Source organism: Aythya fuligula, chromosome 1, assembly GCF_009819795.1.
Source record: "Aythya fuligula isolate bAytFul2 chromosome 1, bAytFul2.pri, whole genome shotgun sequence".
Taxonomy (NCBI): domain Eukaryota; kingdom Metazoa; phylum Chordata; class Aves; order Anseriformes; family Anatidae; genus Aythya; species Aythya fuligula.
Window position 1 is genome coordinate 142291419 of NC_045559.1, and position 21064 is coordinate 142312482.

The window sequence follows — 21064 nt, forward strand, 5'->3', positions numbered from 1 at the left end:
AAAATGAATGCTCAGAACCTTAAATGATTTTACGGACACAGTAACAGAATTATGTTCTCCCACGCACCGGCATTAAAAAAAGTTAAGTAAATTAATTAAAGTTAAGTAGCATTTTAGTCCCAGCAATATTTCAATAGCTCATGTTATTCTTACTAAATACCAGTGTGACACCTGATAGAAATCAAACTGTGGTTACTCTTCTCCAGGAAGCCCACGTGCTAGAGATACAATCAGATGTAGCAAGCAGGAGCCACTTACATCAGAAGTTCACACTGAGATTATATTTGCATGCCCTCACAAAGACTCTGATTGAACTGACTCTACCCTTTCTGATTCTGAAGCATCTCCTCTGGTTCTAGCTTGCAGCATTGGCCCAATGGAAATTCTTCAGTGAGAGCACAGATGCTTTGGTATTTGTGACAACTTTTCATCCCAGAGTTAAAGCCATTTTCAGTTTCGTGAATAGGTGACATGTAGCAGAATCTTCCAACATTACCCATACAGGAAAACTGAAAGAAGAAGCTACCTACACTTGCTTTGTACTGTATCACTATGGAGGTCAATAACAGCAACCTTATTTCCTTTATTTAAGGTGAAACAACGTATTATGCTTATGCACTGCTGTTTCTCAGACATGTAAAACAGCCTCCTAGTGAGAGAAGGGCAAATCCACCAGTAATGAGAGTTGAAAACACCTTGAAAATTTACCAGTTTTTTTAAAAAGTTAAGTGTCAAGTTAACTGGATGTGAGGTACAAGTCGGTCCCCTCCATTTTTAAGGCCAAGGTTACATTAGCCTGATGTGAAGTCACACTGCTGCCAAAGGAATGTCCCAACCACTCTTGCACCTTCTGTTACACCAGGAATGGCTCAGGGGCAGCATGCAGGAGTCTGGAACTGATCCAGCAGAATGCTCATCTTTTGGCAACAGCTTAAGTGTAAGATTTACTCTGATGAATACACTAGGCCTAGTAATGCTTTTTGCTGTGCAAGTTATTACTAAAAGCTTTCCAACTTTAGCTTGTTAAACAACCTTTTGTCATGAGACTAGCATTAAGGAATTCTTGACTTTCCTGCTTCCCAAATGCATGAAGATGGCTTGCTTTCAGATTCTAATCAGCTTATGAGGTAAAAAAAACATTGACACTAGAGAATAAGTTCTGCAAGCAGGATCAGCCTTCGGGCATCTATTAGTGAATAGTTGCATACCACCTCTTTATGTAGATACAAAATTTGAAAATTAGTACCAGCAACATCTTACATGCAGTTGAACCAGCAGATAATATAATTATATAAAAATAATTGTTTATTATTATAATTCCCAGATAGTTCCTGCAGAGGTAAAAAACATTTTCATTCTTTCTGTTCATTGCTAGTGACTTGCTAGACATTTGAAATAAGAATAATTAATGCACTGCACACGCTACTCAAAGTGAAAAGAGCATTAAGATGGCTCCTGACAAAAGCTTGAACTTAATGGTTTTACCCATTGCTCACTTTGAAAAATGCAACAATTACAAAATCAAAAAAAAAGCCAACCAGGATACCCCTACCACAATGGCAGAAGGAAATACCTGAATTACTAACAACTGAAATTGAAGATACACTGGGCTGTCAGTAAAGATTAACCAAGTCAACTGAACAGAGACAGTGCATCAAAAATTTAATCCAAACACAAAATCATTTCTCTCTAATTTCACCACTCACTGCATGAATTGTTTTGTTTGACCCATAAAATCTATGCTTATATAAAGAGATCAATGATCAGGTGTTCTTACTGAAATGAAACAGCAGATAACCACCAGTATGCCATATGTAACCATCCAGGCTTACTGGCACTGGTTTAGATAAGGCCAGACCTGGCTCTTTGCAATGCAGCATTTTCAGCCAGCTGGTTGTTTAGGATATGGAGGGTGCCACCCGAGAAACAGTATCACTGTCAAAAACACCGGTGTCCTGCTGCCAACAACTGCCAGTTTTCCCAGACTGGAGAACTCATCTGGCTGAAAGGCAAACAGGTTGGGGTGTGAGGGACCTACTTGTGAAGAGACGCTGAAATGCCTAGTTTCCCCATCCAGTTTACTAACAGCATTCAAATGGCTCTGGTGCCACAAGAGGGAGGAAATGGTATTGCAGAGTGGACACAAACAGCACAAGAAGTGGTGGAACTAGAGCATAGAAATCTACCACATTTACCATCTGTGGTTCACCAAAAAGCTTGTCTGCATTTCTCAATTGTATTATCTAATTTAATTCAAGATATCACATTCCTTTACAAATCCTAAAAGAAGTCAGTCTGTTAGACTCATCCAAAACACATGCACAGAACAAGATTCAAAAGCAAATCGTTTTACGTTAGCTGAACCATGGTAAGTGATCACAAGCAAGAGAAATGTAAGGTAAAGCATCTCCAGTTCTTGTAGTTGAAACCAATGTATTTCAGCACATACCTGTACAAGACTTACTAAACCATGGTAAACTGTTCACCGGTAGCACTAAAACCTGCAAATTCCTTCACAGGATTTGACCTGGACAAGAATTTAGTACTCACAGCTGCTTTGATGGGATTATTCAGCCCTGACTACCCAAAGCATTAATGTCCTTTGGCATTCAAGGGCCCATCCTAACGTAGATATGACAAAAATCCAAAAGTATTGAGGGCATATGCAAAATATATATCTCAAACCTACAAGGTACCAAATTCAATTGTACAAAGCAGAAATTATGCTTTTAAACTGATTCCCAAACCAAGAAAAGACCACATACCTTTTTTCTAGATCTCGGATTTTCTCCCTTAGAGGTGCAACAGCCTAAAAATAAAGGAATGGTATTTAAACTTCAAAGAAAAGGTAAGATTTATATCACAAAACATTAATATAGACTTTAGAGCAAAAACCATGGCAGTCTTTTACAGAGAGCTTCACAGAAGATAATCCAATGAACTTGAATCTTAAAGCATTCTTTATGTCAAAAAATCCTTAGACAGTTTTCACCAAAAATCAAATCACCTAATACCCTTAGCTTACCACTAAAAGCAAAGCATCTTCAAAGCTAATGCAGCTGCTCAAAAGAACATCTAGAGCTATGAGTACCATAGCCTTGTGATATGAACATCCAACATTATGATTCCTATTTAAGTGGATGTAAACACAGAAGCAGAGACATTAGCACCATTCCAAAGGTTACAATTCTCTCAGAGCATGCGAATTTAAAGAAATATCACGTTTTACATTACAACTTGAGGAAATGTTTTTAGTTTATTAGTCATTTAAAAATGTTAATAAATGGAAATTCATTAGAAAAAATAAAATTCACCTAACAATACTTCTGTTTGTATTTTCATTGCTTTGAAAGAGGGAATCTTTAAGTCAGCATCAGTTTCAGGTTCTTTATTACAGGACCTGAATTTCTAACATTCCTGCCAAATATCAGCAAGCCCCTGTACTCCCATTATTAAGCTTACTGAAAGTTTGTCACAAAATTTACTATGCAGGGACATATGTAAATTGATAACTATCAGAGGGTTATCATTCAAAAAGGTATTAAATAGAAACGTATCATCCCATTAGTTTTCCACAGATACTGACGGTTAGAGCTAGGCAACTCAGGAAATTCATGAACTGAAATAATCTGCATATTCACGTTAAGAGGAAATACTGCATGGTGATTTAAGCTCCTCAAGCATCTGGCTCTGTGGAGCAGCAAACAGCTCCTGAAACAGCCATACTTATTTTGACAGTTTAAAGTACTGTGTACAACTACAGCTTTAAAAACAAGATCCAGACAAGCCTGACTTCTCAGAGAAGTAACTCTGATCCCCAAAAATGTCACCCACTAAATTTCAAGCATTTCACCATTCTCAAACAACTGAGATTTTCAGAATGTTTATTGTAATATTTACCAGAATTAAAAACAAAACAAAAAAAAGGAATGCAACAGACATGACCTAAGAAAACAGTCCTTCCCCAAATTTTAAGCAATTTCATTAGGCTTCTTTCTGTATTCAGAGGAACAATTGCTATATAAAGCTGTAGGAATACAAGACACTACACAGACCAGACAAGCATGGTCACACCCACACACGCAAAAGGGGTGGCAAGTACTAATCTCAAGGTGAGTATCACCAAGATATATATAACACATATAACTATCTGTGTAATACTTTGTTTTGTTATTATATTGGAAGCCTAAACTCACCTGGAGAAAGATCTGTTTGTGAACTTTCATAGTATTTCACAGCAATCTGAGGTTGAAATAGAACTTCAGAGATGCTGATGAAGAAGTTCAGAACCACCACCATGCTCAATACCCATGCCTATTTTAGTACTTGTATTGCCAGTACTTGTCCTTAAAGCATTGTCAGTGTAAACTAGTCCCAAACACAAATACAGCCACATTTGTTCATGAGTTGACAACAAAGCAACGTATGTTTGTAAGGTTTCAAATTTTGACTTAAACTTACATATAGTTAATATTTTGGAAGGGTGATAGAGGAAAGAATCTCTGCATGTCCTATACTCAAGAAATTCAGTTCTCAGGAGGTCTCTACGAAGTCTCTGCAGCACACAAGACTACCTCTAGAGCTATAACTTCCAGAAAGATTTAGAAGGACCCTTTTTATTTCCAGGAAGTCATATCTACATGAATCTGTAAGAGTTCAAAAGCTGTTATGCATAAATCTAATGCTTTGATTGGTTTTAATGGAATGGAAAGTAATGACAGAAATAGTCTCTTTCAATATGACATGAGAAATTGAGTCTTCAAAAGAGAACAAAAAAATATTAGAAAACTAACCTCCTCTATCTTACTTTCCACTTTCTGATCCCCATTTTCTTGGAGAGACCTGTTAGCAAGAAAACAAGAAAACATAATTCATACCAAAGCAAAGTTAGCTCCACTGCACCAACATCAAGCTTTTCCTGTTAAAACAGTATCTTCAGAGCATCCTAAGTTAGTATTATTTTATAGGCATACTAGGAGTAAATGGAAGTGCTTGGTCCAATTCCCACTGAAAACAGCTACAGTCTTGTCACAAAATTTGGCAGAAACAGAACCAAGCCCGCAGGAAAAGGTAATAAAAATAAAGATGACATTCATTTTACAGAAAAAATTAAACTAGAAAAGTGTCTAATCATTGCATCAAGGTAGCCTCAGCAGAAATGTTTTCGTGTAGTTTTACAATCTGAATGCCTAAGATGTTTTCTTGAGGGTCCAAGTTTACTGTATGCTAACAGAACATTTCCTCTCAATGCCACAACTGCAATTTCAATCTAAAAGAGAGAAGGGGACATGTGCCTAGCTTTGACTGAATCTTCACAAAACAAAAAAAAACCTATTGTTTAGGTTTTTCCTATAGGAAAAAACCTATACTGAAACTTACCTTTGATGGGCAATACTAACTTTTTGCACATGCCACTCATCTGAAATGAATCCAAGCTTATACTTTGACATCCTTCAGTGTAAGTTGTGAAAACAGAGCATTGCCTAAGAAGTTGATGTCTTGCATAAAATTATGTGGTCTTATTTAGCACATAATTGTGTAAAATATCTTAATTAGTATATCCATTCTTCAGGTAAACTTCAACAACTGTAGAATATTTTACTTCTTGCATCTAATCTATATAATTTTCCTTAAGTTTGCATAATTCCTTTTTTTTTCCTCCCCCAAACTAAACTTTCTGAAAGGGGAATTATTTATCAAGCCTTACAGTAGCAATTTTTTGCATACTAGAGGATTCATGGGCATCCAACATAAAATGGAGTTCTTTCAAATAAAACAGAGCTCCTTTACTTGGGACCTGCAGTCATAACACCTAAGGAAACAGAAGGCCCTTTGTTAGGCAGATATATATATATGCCACACCATTAGAAGTCGGAGCAATGATTCCCTTCATAACCTTCGTTAAAACTCTGTTACTAAAGTCAGTTCAGGCTATTACTAAGGCAAAAACCTCACTGAATAGATGTCATATCAGTAGAGTGCATTAGCAGGCTGAGACAGTCCCTGAATCATATTTTCAAGATGTTTCTTTTCAATAGCAGCAAATAATATATTCATACTGTGTTACCTGGAGTGTTTTTATAAATTCATGTGAATGCTTCAAATGTTTTCCCAACGAAAAAAAGGTACCCAGTATTTTTTATTCAGAAATCCTGTAGCTTAAGGATTGGCACTCCAGTTTAGTTTTTAATAAGCTTTTCCCCCCGTAACAAAGGCAATGTTATTGACTGAGTCCCAACATTAGATCTTATAGAAATTTTTCTATAAGGGACTCCTCAAATAAGAAGGCAGATGCAGATAACTGCAGGATTTCTGAGGACAGCTTGTCAGGGAATCAACACACTGGATCCCATGGCAGCCTGTCCTCCTCAAACCGCAGAGGTTTTGTCCTTCCTTCAGAAATGCTCAGCTGCTCACCTAACAGCTGCTAAGCTGCCATAGTTGGGTGACCATGAGTTAACATGGTAATCTAAATGATATCTCCATCTGCAAGCCACAGCAGCTCAGCAGCTGTTTGACTAACAGCTGAACACTTCTTGTAGCAAGGGTGGGAAACTGCAAGAAAAGTAAAGTTGACAGCCTGGGACAAGAACAAATCCCACAGCAAGTTTTCCTGGGTAAAGCAGAGTCCACAGAAAACTCACTGATTTTCTTAATTCACCTCAAACTTCCTTTATTCTCTGCCACGAAGCACAGTAACTGAATAACTAAGCCTTTTAATAGCAGAAAAGCGCATTGAAATATTCTGTCCCCTGTGCGCAAAACTTTGCTGTAGGGAATGCAGTGTCCTCATATCCTCTTCACCTTTTCCTTTTGCATCTTCCAAGAGGACGCCTGCATTCAAGCAGCAGTACCGTGAAATCTGCATGATTTGCATTTGTATGTTATGCCTTCCTATTTCTAAGGGCATAAATTCTGAGGGACATAGAACAGGACTTTTTGTTTTTCAGCAGTTAAACCACCAGCTTCTCTCCCCAGTAATTATGGAGGGGAGAAAATCCTCAAAACTTAATTTCCAATTCTAGGCACCGAATTATGGTAAACAGTGGATGACCTGCTACTTTTCCATGCTTAAGCCTGTATTGTCACTAAGATATCAGGTCTATGATGAAGGAAAGCAGAATCCCAGCCTATGTGCCTAGCTACGCTCATCAACTTGCCTGAAAACATCTCCCAGTTCAGAAAATGATCTCATGCAAAGGAAGATGTTGAAATGTGAGAAGACCCTCGGTGAGGTTTTCAGCAGACATGCACTGCACCCCTTTCTGAGACTGAACACCCTGTATTTAAGAAATGGTATCAGTTGCTTAGCAACCATCCAACAACAGCCTGAGCTGCTCTTCTGTTTTCTCCCTGCTTGACATTAAGTGACACATTTTGATGGGAATGGTACCCATTTTATTTCAGTTAGGTATATTAAATACAAAAATAATAGACATTACCTCATATTGACAAAGTTTCCCCACACAGCTGGAAAATAAAAAGAGGGAGAACATTAGTGTCATGTAACAGTATAAGGTAGTTTTTTCCTATCATCATCAGAAGGAATTTAAAACAATATTAAGTGTGTTCACCGCATCATCTAAGTAAGTTACATACATATGCAAACCAAGTGACCAGAACACAGTTTAGGAGTATGGGAAGAATTCTGATGATTTCATGAGACTACAAAGAAGGAAAATAGAATATAATTTAAGAGGACTCGTCTATTCCAGTGCACACCTGGAACTGTCTGGCCTACAAATCAGCAGATACACTTATCTGATAGTTTTCCCCATACTGTATTAAGTAGACAAAATATACAAGAATTCTCTAATTTGTCACTGCAAATGAGAAATATGTTTATTACATATATTGAAAGAATGGCAACAGCAAGAAAGAAGTCCCATAAACCTGAACCACGAGAACTGGAAACTGCAGAATGACAAGGATAAAAGGACTGGCCACTACAGGCAATAGCTGAACCAGTTCAAAGAAGTAGCACAACAGTCCTGCACTAAAAGTAGTTGCAAGTGCTAATTTTTTATGCTCATTCACTTTCAAAAAACATCTAATAGTCATGCAAACTCAAAAGGGACATAACCAAATGCCTCACTATGCAGTAATGCTTTTATTACATTTTTTGTATGGAAATGTTTTAAGAAAGACAAATCATGGTATAAAATGATGCAACAAACAAGTATCAGCTGTTTCTCCGTGTTCATGAAAAGATTCATTTGCTGAATCTATTCCCTACTAGAAAACATCTTCTGAAACTATTCAGGGTTTAAGCGATTACATGACCACTATCAAAACACAGACTTTCCTTTTCACTTCCAACTAGGACACAGAATGTAGCTTAAAGTGGGAGGAAAAAAAAAAAAGCTATAAAGCAGGCTACAGAGCTGCCAACTTCAGAATGTCAAGACAAATAAGGTTAACGTGGGACAGTTACATAAGGGACTCTGCAACAATAAACAACACAGAAAATACACCCCAAATATCTTCAGAAATTCATTTCACAATTGTTGCAGCCTACATGCAGTTATGGTATTAACATACATATGGAAAGCTTCTGAACTGACCTCAGTTTTCGCAAGCTCTGCTTCAGGCCTCAAGTAGCAGCTCAGTGAAGTACTTTGCCTAGATTGTGGCCTTGCAGATACACTTTCATGCTTATTATTTAGCGATCTTAAGCAAAGACGTGTTACAGAGATGAGAACAAAAATACAGCTACAGTCAGAGGTACTTTCTGGGCAACAGAAGGAACAAAATATACTTGGGAAAGAGGCACAGGGGAGGACACAAGTGAGAATTCAATAATGCAGTTACTGTTCCACCCTTCATGGGATGGCAAAGCTACTGGACTGTGTTAAACTACTGAGAGCTGCCGAGTAATTCAAAGAGAATTTCAAATGAATTTTTGACCATCAAACTATAGGAGGGCACTATTATATCACTGGTGGTATCATATCCCTCCTGTCTTCTTTGGGGGAAGAGAGAAGGAAGCTTCATATTGGAACAGGTGATCAATACAAATAAAAAGCACTGTGGATTTTACATTGATTAGATAGAGTAAATTCTCAGTGGGAAAAGAGACAGTTTTGGGCACTAATGTTAAATTCAAGTTATTTACTGTGTGGCTAGGATTTTACAATTATTCCTGATAATATTAAAGGCAAAGCTTTTTTTTTATTTATTATTTATAGTGAATGATGATAACTCTAATAACTATAGGTACAGAATTCTCAAGCTACACATCACTCAGATATACTTATAGTTGGTTATTTTTCTGGGCTACTGAAACCCATACAAGTAATATAAGGTATTGTTTGTGCAATGGCAGGAAACACCTGGGCTTAGTTGGTGAGGCAGGAATTGACAACAAAAAAAGTCACCAACTGCACCACAAATACCATCCTGCTGGTTTTGTTGCAGCAAAAACAGTGCAGCTACACTGCATACAAGAAACTGGCTTCATAAAGAAACCACGTTAACTGTGCATGCTCGGTTTCCACAGCAGGGAATGGGAACTCAGAAAAGCATCCACCTACTTCCAAAAATACTACGCTTGATATCACAACTCCGTAGGACTAAGTGACCTTCTTACAAAAATAATCAAACTTCCTGGAAGTTTTAACACTGAAACAAAAATAAAAAATACAAAATGAACTACATAAAGGAAATTCCACGCAGAGGGATCTGAATAACACTGAAGCATCTCTCATGCACAGAGCTGCCACAGAAGTTTGTGCGGACCTACCATCCTCACAAAGGGTTCTGAATGTACGGCTCTACAGAGATTTTCTTTTGCTGCTGGGCATTCACATCTAGCTTATGTCAAGTTTGAAGAGAACACAGGTATGGTTTTGCAGCATGGATTTATTTATTTTTTAAATGCACATCACAGATGTTTATACATCAGTCTTTTACGGCTGCAGAACCAGCAGTATGGTTATGGCTTCCAGAGGATTTCCTGGACTTGTCACTTCCTTGCCCTAAAGGTTACTCCAAGGCAGGTCTGACATTCAGCAAGGAACGTATTCTGAATGAGGAAAATATAATAAGGCTATGGGACCCAAATCCATGATGCAGAATTACAAGCCTAAATCTGAAACAAAAATCAAAGTCATCATAAAACCCATGCCAACCAGGTTTAGGCACCAAAAGCTGCAGATGTGGATCATTAAAAACGCTTCCATACCAGGTCATGAATCAGACAATATGCACAAACCTAGCTTTCAGAAGCATCAGACTCCTAAGGGACATAATCTGAGCAAAATCTAATGTAACTGAGCACTTCAATGTAAAAGCCAGCCTAAAACAAAACAAAAATGAACCAATGCCACCACACCACAAGAAAAATCTAAAGCTAGATCTCTTAATTCAGGATGTACTTATCCAGGATAACAGATGCCAATTCTCAAGCCGTAGAGATTTAATATCCTCTCCCGCAACAGCCATGCACTCTGTGAAGAACTTCCCATTCATCCAGCCAGAGAGCATTCATAGTCTTCCTGCCACCCTCTGAAACTCTGACAGAGACAAATTCATGATTCACTGGACTAGATAGACAGGTGCATGACTTGTAATCAGTGTCTTAATTACTTGGTTACAAGAGAGAAGAAAAAAGTTCCGCTTATTTTCTCAAAAGTCCATTTTTAAACCTCGCCCAACAACTGATTGAGGCAATAATAAGCAGCCATTAGGCAAGAGATCTGAGTATTTGTATTGCTCAGAGACGCATGAAAGCTAGGTTTAATGGTCTGTAGGAGAAAGGTGCAGTCCTATCTTGATTCCATCTGATCTGCAACATTTCCCCCCCCGCCACTTCCCTTCCATAAAACAACAACAATCACTCTTATTGTAGGGGTTTTGCAAGGATTAATTACACGTACCATGAAAATTAGAAATACGTTGGAGGCATTAATCACCCCCACAGATATTACACTTTTAAGTCACAGCTTCCAGAGAAGAATGTCATGACTTGGATGCGATAAAGAGTTATAGTTTTAGAAAAATAGGATTTGTGTTTTAAAGCCTTAATCACCATATTGTTACTAAAGAGGTCAGCTAGATTTAAATATTAACATTAATCACTTGTGGTCCCCCCCCCTCCAGCCCCTTTTTTCTCATCCTGCTGTTGAGAGATAAAGCTGCAACTATTTGGCAAGCTTAGCCTTATGGTAAAAACTGTTGAATATCTCCAAGGCTTCTTGAAACTACCTTAAACAAAAGGCAGCCAGTTACAGATGAATAAAGAACGGCTTTCTTCCTACTGTGTACAAGTGTATTCCTGGAAATTTAACAATTTGTTTAGTTTTCCTGAAGAAGACCATTTCTGAACCTACACTGGATGCAGAGCAGTGCAATGATTGGGCTGCTTTCAAGAGCCATTCTTCAGACACATTATGCAGGCAGCGTTAGCTGGAATTGAAAAAATAAAAACCTAGTAAATCAGGCACAAAAAAAGTACAACAAATGCCAAGCATTTTATGTACAGCATCCAACACTAAATGGACGCTTCCCTACCTATCATAGCCTTTTGGCTCTAACCAGTTGTTTCCCACAGCTGGCAGAAGTCATTCTTTTAGATCCTGAGAATATGGGAACAGGATGCACATTATGATTTGATTGTCCTTTGAGTCTGTCAATTGCAGTAATACTTACTGTATACGTTCTAATAAAACACAGATTACTACCCTGAGAACTTTGCATGCCTTAATTAACTCATGGACAACAGGCTGAAGAGCCAGAAGAGTAGCACTAACACAATCCGAAGGCAGGAAAAAAATCTCAAAGGAAATTTGTGCCTTCACCCCAGGATGATCTTTCTTCCCTGGGTCTCTTTAAGTGACATTAAAATCAAGTCATAGTCTATCACAAGGCACCAACAGTAATTAACACTCATAATCTTAAATTATTAGTGACAGCTTTATTTCAGCATCATGTGCATTTTAAAATAAATGTATTTAAAAGTAGGGGCCATAATGCCTGTGAAGATCCATTTGCACTACAGAAAACAACATATGCAACCCTTTCAAAACCACTTTCTTCACACTGCTTGCATTTTCAAGACACTTCCCTAAAAAAACTTTTATATGAGCTTTAGCCCAAGTAGATTTAGCTGAAAACACGAGAATTTTCCCCGTATTACCCTCCTTACATCCTCTGTTCTTCAGAATAGGAGTACAAGAGGATGTTGGTTACAAAGGGATTCTGCAATCAACAGAATCAACATGTGGGAACACTATGAACTGATACTCAGTTGTTACTTGAATTTCTAGAGCAAAATCTCAACCTTTGAATGTCCAGAGTGAATTGCTTCAGCCAAATTTATTTCAGAGAGATGCAATGACGTTAAAAACAGGATTTGTTTCTTAAATCATTCTCCATAGTTACTCAGCAGCTTCAGTCTCCTGGTAGAAACAAGCTTTTTCTTTATATAGGAATACTAGACAGAATGGAAAAGTATGCACAGAGCTCATGAAATGTTGATTGTTGCAGATGCTTTGAAAAAAAATCTTAATTATTCTGCAGATCTCAGTTACATGTGGAATGATATAACGGATACAATTATTTGGCTAATGTATTTTGAACTGCATTTTAGAGTCAATATTCTGTAACAATAAAAAATTGCAGTCATATCCTAACTGTAATTCCAGTAGTTTTTAATTTGCTGTAGGAAAGTATCATATTGATGAGGATATGTTGCAATATTAGTAGATATAACACCACACAATTACTAGTCACAGCTTTGTATTAAGAAACGTCACCTGGATGAAATTTAGGATTATGCTTTTGGGGAACGTATGATGTATTTTATTTTATTTTTTTTAATTCAAGCTATTTTAAAAATCTACAACTCTAGTATGTCTATACAGATTTCTGTACAGCAAGTAATTCTTCGCGCTAGATTCCCTGAACCAAGGTCTTGTCCAACATCAAAGTCCCTGCCCCATATCAAAGAGGGCGGTTAGGAACTTAGCTTTCCCTACATGGGAAGTTCCCAAGACAACAGGATAGAGCATACGGCTCTTCAGGGACTTTACCTTCACTTGGGTAACAAACATCGTTCTATGGCATTCCTCAGCTATTCATCCCCCAGCAAAAGAACTCATCACAGTTACTAAGTTTCCATCAGGATCTTCCATTTCAATCACTACATATATTTGAGTGTACCTGGACACCACAAACTTTTCCAGATCTGAAGTTGTTAAAAAAAATAAATAAATAAAAAGTGGTTTACAGATACATTGGTTGCCTCCAGAAGGTAGGAATTCCCCAGGGAGCCAACAGAAGGACTTTCACCTATACCTAACTGGGTGCAGTAATTACATTCCAAGTAAGGTCAGGATTGTTTTGACAATATGAAATTTCAGTGATCTAAACTGCTAGTGCTCCTGTGCCCCCTTTTCATCTAATACTAGAGAAAGAAATGAAAACCCGTCTTTCCTCAAACAGCAGCTGCAGCTCAAAAAAAAAAAAATCCCTATGAAATGACATTTACCTCTAGATAAATCTGATCTACACAATTCAAAGGCATATTTTTTTTTTTTTTTGATAAAAACAGTTTCTCCCTTTGCTTTAAAGCAACATGTCTTAACTGCAGGTTAAAAGCAAAACAAACCACCACCAAAATCACCAGAAAGGATAAAGGCTAGCTTTCTGTTCCCACAACACTCTACCTGATACACTTTCGAATTTGATGAAATGCTTCCTAAACTGTGGCAACAGTTTTTATGAACTGTACCTGAGTAGGATCATTGTCTTCCTTGGTAAAGCTTGGCAGATCTAGGAATAACTGTTTTATACACCTGAAATATGCTTAAATAAATGAAATTACAGCACATCTAATATAAATGTGTGCACATGTATTCAGTGCATTTTAGCAAGTTGTTCCAGTTATTTGAAACTGCCTTCCATCTGCTTTCCCCCCTGAATTTCTGTGAAGGAGAAATGCTTGCTTCTTTTTAACATTGCTCATTTTCCTTCTTAAAGGCTGATTGACCAAAGCATAGTTTAGCTTAAATTGGTGGTTTTCAACTTCTGGTCTCCCCTATGGAAGAAGAGGTGGGGGTCACTGTGTCAGCTTACCTTAACTTACAAACCAAATTCTGCTTTGGTCAACCAACCTTCAAGAAAAGAGATAAGCAACATAAATGACAGGGAAACACTTTCCCTTTGAAAAACACAGAGAGAAAAGAAGATGAAATTCCTAAGAGTGTTTGTCCTGGTGTAGAACAACGACAGCATCACTCCTGCACGTGCCATGTAAAGACAAATACTAAATGGAGATATGTGGGGAACTGTACGGGTAAGTTTCTCTGAGATACCAAAACAAACAAACAAACAAACAAACAAACAAAACAAACAAAAAAAAAAAAACACAACACGCTAAAACCATCACGGCTAGCAAAGCAGAATAGAAATCCATCTATTCCTGACTTAAATTCACAATTGCTACTGGACCACAAATACATTTTTGTAAGGTACACAGCTACAGCTTGCTGGAAGCCTAATGAGCAGGGAACTGGAAGCTGCTGAAGACAGTAAACTGATTTGCATAAACCCATAGATGAAAGGCCGCTCTGCCGGACATAAAGCCAGAAAGCAAATGTTTATGGTTTGTTTTCATTTGCTGAAGAATCCGTGGCATGCTGACACAAAAAGCAGGCGAGCCTGATGTCACATCAGACCACTCCTGAATCATCCTCGGCCTGTCAATCCTGCTGCCTTGTAAAACAGCTGGAGGAAGAAGAATGGCTCCTGCTATTCTCAAAAGCAGCGCTAAATAACTTTCAGACAGCTAGCCAGAAGCAGTAAAACAGGACCAAATTCACAGCTATTCTTCTATCACAAGAAGCGAAAGTAACAGCTTATCAGAATAGAACATTAAGTGGCATTTCAACTTCATTTTGAACAAATGCTATACACACAGCACACAAGAGCCCAGTAAGATTTAAACCTAGAAGCTCCCCCACCCCTTGATATTCTGAGAAGGGGACATTACGCTCTTCCTAACTGATGGATATCTGACAAAAACAAATGGCTAACCTTATAAAACAAAGCGTAACAATCGTGGAAGAACACAATGATGGAAGAAGGCAAGCTACTACACCACAAGATGCACTTTACAATATTTTGACATTTTGTTTTTGTTTTAGTAGCTGTTCTTTGATTTATTTTATAAAAGTAGCGAGGTCTTAATCTCAGATCTCATGACAGCACCCTACTATTCATTTTTTTCCCTTGAAAAATGAGCAAGGCTACTGACATACTTCCAAAGAACTATTTGATCTGTGAACATGCAAAGAAAACCTGCTCTACTTTAACAGAGCTCTTCCTTTATTTTCAGCAAGAACATGCAACTCCCTTGTTATACCAAGACATCAGTGGACTATTTACAGTAGCATCAAGATTAAAGCAAACCACATAGATTGACAAACTCTGGTCTTTAAATCCTGGCTACAAGATTTTAAAGTCTACATCCACCAGTTAAATAAGGGTCTGATTCTATGAAGACAGCCTCACTGAAGCACCTCAGCATGCCTGTATAAAGCTGAATGACCATTTAAAACTTCAAAGGAAATGAATTTAAGGTATCTATGTATTGACATACCAACCCACAAAAAGGTGGGCCTTTTTATTTTATGGGCCTTTTTATTTTATTTTTAAATTCAGTCTGCACATAAATAAATTGCTCAGTGGTTACACTGGATATTTTTCCAGTACCTTTTTAATTGCTTGCTGTTTTATGATGTGTACGTTTCTCTTGCTATGGACAATAAAAATCAATTAAATCCATTTCACTTGCATTTATAATTACCTCATGTTCTTAAGCTGTGGTTTCACAATGGCTTCAAGATGATGCAAGTGCAGCCTGTGACTGAAAGGATTCATTCTGGGGCCACCCCCATATTCCCCCCCCTCCTCTCTCCTGGCTGGCACTAGCACTCCTCCAGTACCTTACAGGGGATCAAATAGGAGCAAAGATGTAGCAATAAAATTTTGTTCCTTTAAAAGGGCAAAGACAATTCAACCTTCAGGCAAGGCTTCCCATTATATTTAGCACAGTATAGCAACACTGTTCACAGAAGGAGACAGCAGTGCAAGTGATTCAAATAAGCTAATTCTGAAATAAATAAATAAATAAAGCAACATTCTACCAGATTCCAGAGTGATTCAGACAGCTCAGTAACTATAGGATCTCCAGATTTATCACTTGTGTGATAGGGAACAAAAATCACTTATTTCACTAAGGACCTACAGATGAGATAAAGTAACAGCAGTGTTAGTTAAACTCTGTTCACTTCAGTTTTGCCAGAGAACACTTGCTTAAGCTACAGGTTTTTAATGCCTGCTGCTTAGGAATGCTCCATTTGGGTTCTGTTTTTATTTATACACAAAAACTGTGTACAGCAGGCTGTTTCAAATGAACAATGATTTTTTTGAATTAAAAGAAATTAGACTTATAAAAATGAGACATCAAACATGACTAATTCAAACCCAGATGGAAGGCAAAGACTGTTCTTGCTTAAGTGGCATTAGGGAAATCACTGCAGTCTGTAAGAATCCAAGGTAACATTGGCCTGACTGTGCACCTCACATCAAGGTAGTACTTTAACCAAATTCAACCAGACTCCTTCGATAAGACACTAGTTGTAGAACCTGCAAGGTGTGTGATGGCAACACTGTCTATCACTGCTCCCAGCTCCCCATTTTCCCACTGCACCACCTCTCAGCTGGGCCAAAACATCTGTCTGAATGTCCACTGGGAGCTGGTTATAACATAAAAGGAAAGGCAATGCTGCCAGGTGACCTTACCCAGACCAGTTCCTTTACTTGATGCACAGGACAGGAGTTTTAAGCTCTTGTACATGGAGGAGACTGGTGGGAAGTGAGACTGGCAGTAGGGTGGAGGAGACTAGAGCAGGGACACCTAAACCAGCCCAGGCATCCAACACCACGAGCTGTGAACCCACCAAGAGAGCCACCCGACTCTTGACAGCGAGAGAGCTGAGAGCCTTTCAACCACCTGTAATAAGCTCTTGCCATAATTTGCTAGCTCCCATGAAGAAGTTCTTCAAGCACATTTTTAACAAATTTGCATTCAAAGCAGAAGCTTTATATGAAATAAGGTGCTCTTCCAAAATACACTCTCCAAACACTCTCCCAGGTTTTCACACACAAACTAACCAAATGGCACTGTCAGAGAACTACCTCCTAGTTCATAAAAAATTAAGGTACTTCCAAGTATTTAATTCCCTGAAACATAATGTGCTCCAAATCTGATTCCCCATGCGCTAACACTGAATGGAAAATCATTGGAAGGATGTGCACAGCCTGAAAACACTTAGTCATTTGGAGAGCACTTGAGAAAAGAAGGAATGTATGAAGTGCCAGCACATACACCTACACCACGAGCTCAGTTTTCTCAAATTCTATGCTATTTTAGCCTCGCGTTATCTGACAGCATGCAGAGAACAGCGATGATTCAGTAAGATTGCCAGGAGTACACTGTCAGGATAGGGGGCTGGGATCCCACTCATTCCCACAGAAAAGATAACAGAAAATAGTCTCTCTACAATCTATTAGATCAGTGGCATCTCTGCCAGCATAACATACTATGCTGAAGGCACCAGAGCCATAACTAATGATTTTACTACACTGCGAGTGAAAAGATGGAAAAGCACAGCAACTACACGGTAGATTTGCAAAAGCAGATTCCAGCCAGACACCAATCTACTCCCTTTTTAAGCTACTCTTTGCCACGCTGATCTGCAGTCCCTCTCCTGATTTTTAACCCCAAAGAATCACCAGAAATGTGCACTGAGAAGACTTCTATGACGTACAGCAAAAATCAAATGGCAGTGTTTCCCTTCCTCAAGGCTAGCTTTTCCCCAGAAAGCAAACGTTGTTACTGTCCACAGATCTAATCAACAGCCAGGTCCCAGTGGCCATGCCAATTGCCACTGATCCCCGGTATTTTCAGAGCAGCCTACTGACTTTGTTTTCATATTAAGTTTCATTTCTGGCAAGATATCAAACCTTTTCAAAATAAGAACAGACACTGAGCCGTTCCGGCTTTAGCATGCAGGGAACCTGAAGTCACTCGGACAAACTGTCCTAACACTCAGGTCTGGCGTATAATTGCAACAATTACAGCCGTAGGTAAATAACGAGGTCTGGCAAACAACGGCAACATATGGCAGCAAAGGGAATTCCTGTCTTGTGTTTGTGGGGTAGAAACAGCACCTTTTTTTCCGAAATGCTGTAAGTTGTAGCTCTCCATGCTCCCAAACGTGCAGAGAGGGTCCTAAAAACACCCCGCAGGCACCCACCCCCGTTCCAATGCACGTGTTTGAGAGCATCGGGCAGGCTGCTTGGCTCCAGCCACGCTGCCAAGGCTCCCCAGCTCCCTCCCCACAAGGCGCTGCCTACCCCAACCGCCTGAAAACACCCGTGTTTGGGGCCAGCCCCAAACGCCACGAACCGGGGTGGAAGGCGAGAGAGCCCGAAGCCTGACTCCCGCCTCGCAGCCCCCGCCGCCAACAGCCCTGTCAGCGCTGCCCACAGCCCCTTCCCCAGCACTTTCTGCGCCTCCCCTCGGTCTCCGCAGCCAGGCAGCCAGCGGCCAAGCCCCTCGGGGTGTGTGTGGGGGACAGGACACGAGGCACGACCCCGCCGCCTCCCCTCAGCCCCGCGGCGGACAAAGGGCGACCTCCCCCCCCCCGGCCGCGCTCCCCTCAGTAACGGCTCCCCTCAGTAACGGCTCCCCCCAGTAACGGCCGCCCGCAACGGTCGCCCCCAACGGCCGGCCGCCCGCTCGCCCTCCCGCTCACTCACAGGCGACGTACGCGACGAAGGCGAGCCCCGTGAGCAGCTTCATCCTCCTGCGGTTGATGGCGGTCAGCAGGCGCAGCAGCGGCCCCTTGCTCACCATGCCCGGCGGCGCGCAGCCTGCTCGGCCGGGCTCGGCTCCGCTGCCCGGGAACCGCCCGCGCAGGCGCAGCGGCGCCCCCCGCGCCCGCCTTCCCCTTCCCCCGCTCTGCCGGCCAACGGCTGTCATGGCGCATGCGCCGCGGAGCTGAGGGGAAGGAAGGGGTGGGGGAGCCCCCGGGTGCCTCATGGTGGCCCCGTGTGGGTGGCTTCGCGGCCCTGTGGGTGACCTGGTGGTCGCTGACGGGCCTGGATGTGCTCAAGCATGGCCCAGCTGTGTGGCACTCTGTTTCCTGCAGTGTATTCTGAAAGCTGCTTCATGTCTCCTCATCATGTTCTTTTCCTATCTCCACACATCTCTCGTCTGCGGTACATGTAGAGCACTCTGCATTTGCTTTCCCCGAACAAACAGTTAATACTGAGTTGCGTTTGTTCAGGATAATGAGATTTAAACTACCCTAAAACAGCCTACATGTCCCCCTCAACTTCCACCTTGCAGCCTGTTGCAAAGTGCTGAGTTGTCTTTGTCTGTAATGGCAGGCACCTTTCTCGCATGTCAAAATACATTCTCTCAATAAAATACACTTAATCTGAAAAAAAAAATCTAACAAAAAACAGCCTCCCCACTCAGTGATATGACCTTCAAGCAGTTACTAAGGGATATTCTTTCTCACATTCATCACCCACAGGAGAAGACTACGAGAATGAGCGTTCTTGAATTCAGTGATTAGTTTCAATCATTTACTGTCCATGTAGAAATGCAGCTGTTTGCACCAAAGGAACTATGACCTCTGTCAAGCAAAAACCCACCCAGCCACTGAATTAGAGTTTAACCCCTCCTTGTTACGAAGGGTAAAAAGTGTGAGAAGTTGAGCAGATGTTTAAGACTTTGAAGGATAAGCGCGGTAAGATGCTGTTCAAGGTGACAAAGAATATCACCCTGTACCACAGCGAGGCAGTGACTTTATTCAGGAAGCCTCAAGAATCAAAATTTCCTAACTCCTAACCCTGGTTGCTGTTAGTATAAAGCCACTCCTTTCCTCTTGGCTTTTGTCTCCTCTGATTTCTATTTGAAATACTTTACTTGCATGCTTATTCCACTGCTTATATCTATGTGGAGAAAAGGGTGTAAAAATAAAAATCATCTAAAACACAATCTAGGGCTGAATTTATCCGTAGAGCAATCACTCAGATAATAACGCAGCTTTATACCAGGAGTAAATTTGGCCATCAAAAAGCTGTAGCTGAACAGTGCTGCATGAAAGCTAGAGAATATTACAGGAGTATGACTGCATCCATTTTATGAGGTGAGCCCGGCAGCTCAGACTCACTTTGTTTTCAGACAGAATTTTGAATAATGGCATCCACATGCACAGCTCCTATTCCACATACCTTTAGGGATAGGCGAGACGTTTTTAAGTGCCTTGCCTGAAGCTCAGCTGCACAATCCATGACTCTATCAGGCTGCCTGCGTAAGGCACCTTGTTTGGCACCGTGTGCAGTGTTCAGGCTAATTCTGCTGCAGAAGCGTGTTGAGACTGGCTGCAGTCCGTGAAGATGGGAAAAGGAGAGTAAGGGAACAGAATGTGCTCTGTGGAAGCTCATGATGGAGGAGACTTGAACCCCATGGGAGGCAACCTGACCGTGCTCTCTAAAGGACAAGCTTTTTGTCATGCAATGCACCAGGGCCAGCTGTGTCCTTGTCATTCCCCAAGTGAGACAGAGCATGTCTAACTTAACATAGGCTGCAGGAGAGTGTGCTTAAATCCCTCTTACCTCAACTATAACTATAGGCACATGTATTATTAAAGCTATAAAGTTCTCCATCCACACAATAGACAGCAGCAGAGATGCTTATTTCAGGATACAGCTGGTCACAGTCACAACCTTGTGGCAAAAACTGGCACCAATAGCAGAGGTCTTGGTATATAGCAGCTGCTAACTGTGCCAAGAGAAAAACTGAGGGACGATACTCTTTTAGGTGCTGAGTGTGCTGTGCATCATGAAGCAGGCATCCTTCTGCCTTAAGTCATTATCTTTGCCAGGCTGACAGCATGACCTCAGCTAATGGCAATCCTCTCTTGGCTAGTGTGCAAGCAATAAACCCTGTCTCCTACACTGCAGCTTTCATCTTTAGTTCTTA

The 21064-nt window shown here is 40.3% G+C and overlaps 1 protein-coding gene across 2 annotated transcripts in view; it reads right to left on the reverse strand.

The window, feature by feature from the left end:
* The window catches only part of UXS1 (UDP-glucuronate decarboxylase 1), a 55609-nt gene extending 36605 nt beyond the window's left edge, over positions 1–19004 (reverse strand). The window contains exons 1-4 of one of the 2 annotated variants that reach the window (XM_032181109.1): positions 18829–19004; positions 7443–7470; positions 4794–4842; positions 2766–2809 (exon numbers count right to left, since the gene is read on the reverse strand). In XM_032181109.1, the coding sequence (XP_032037000.1) occupies positions 2766–2809; positions 4794–4842; positions 7443–7470; positions 18829–18925 (218 nt within the window). In that variant the 5' untranslated portion in view covers positions 18926–19004. The remainder of the gene's footprint in view (positions 1–2765; positions 2810–4793; positions 4843–7442; positions 7471–18828) is intronic. The other variant, XM_032181117.1, reaches the window with a different exon arrangement.
* Between the last annotated feature and the right edge of the window lie 2060 nt (positions 19005–21064).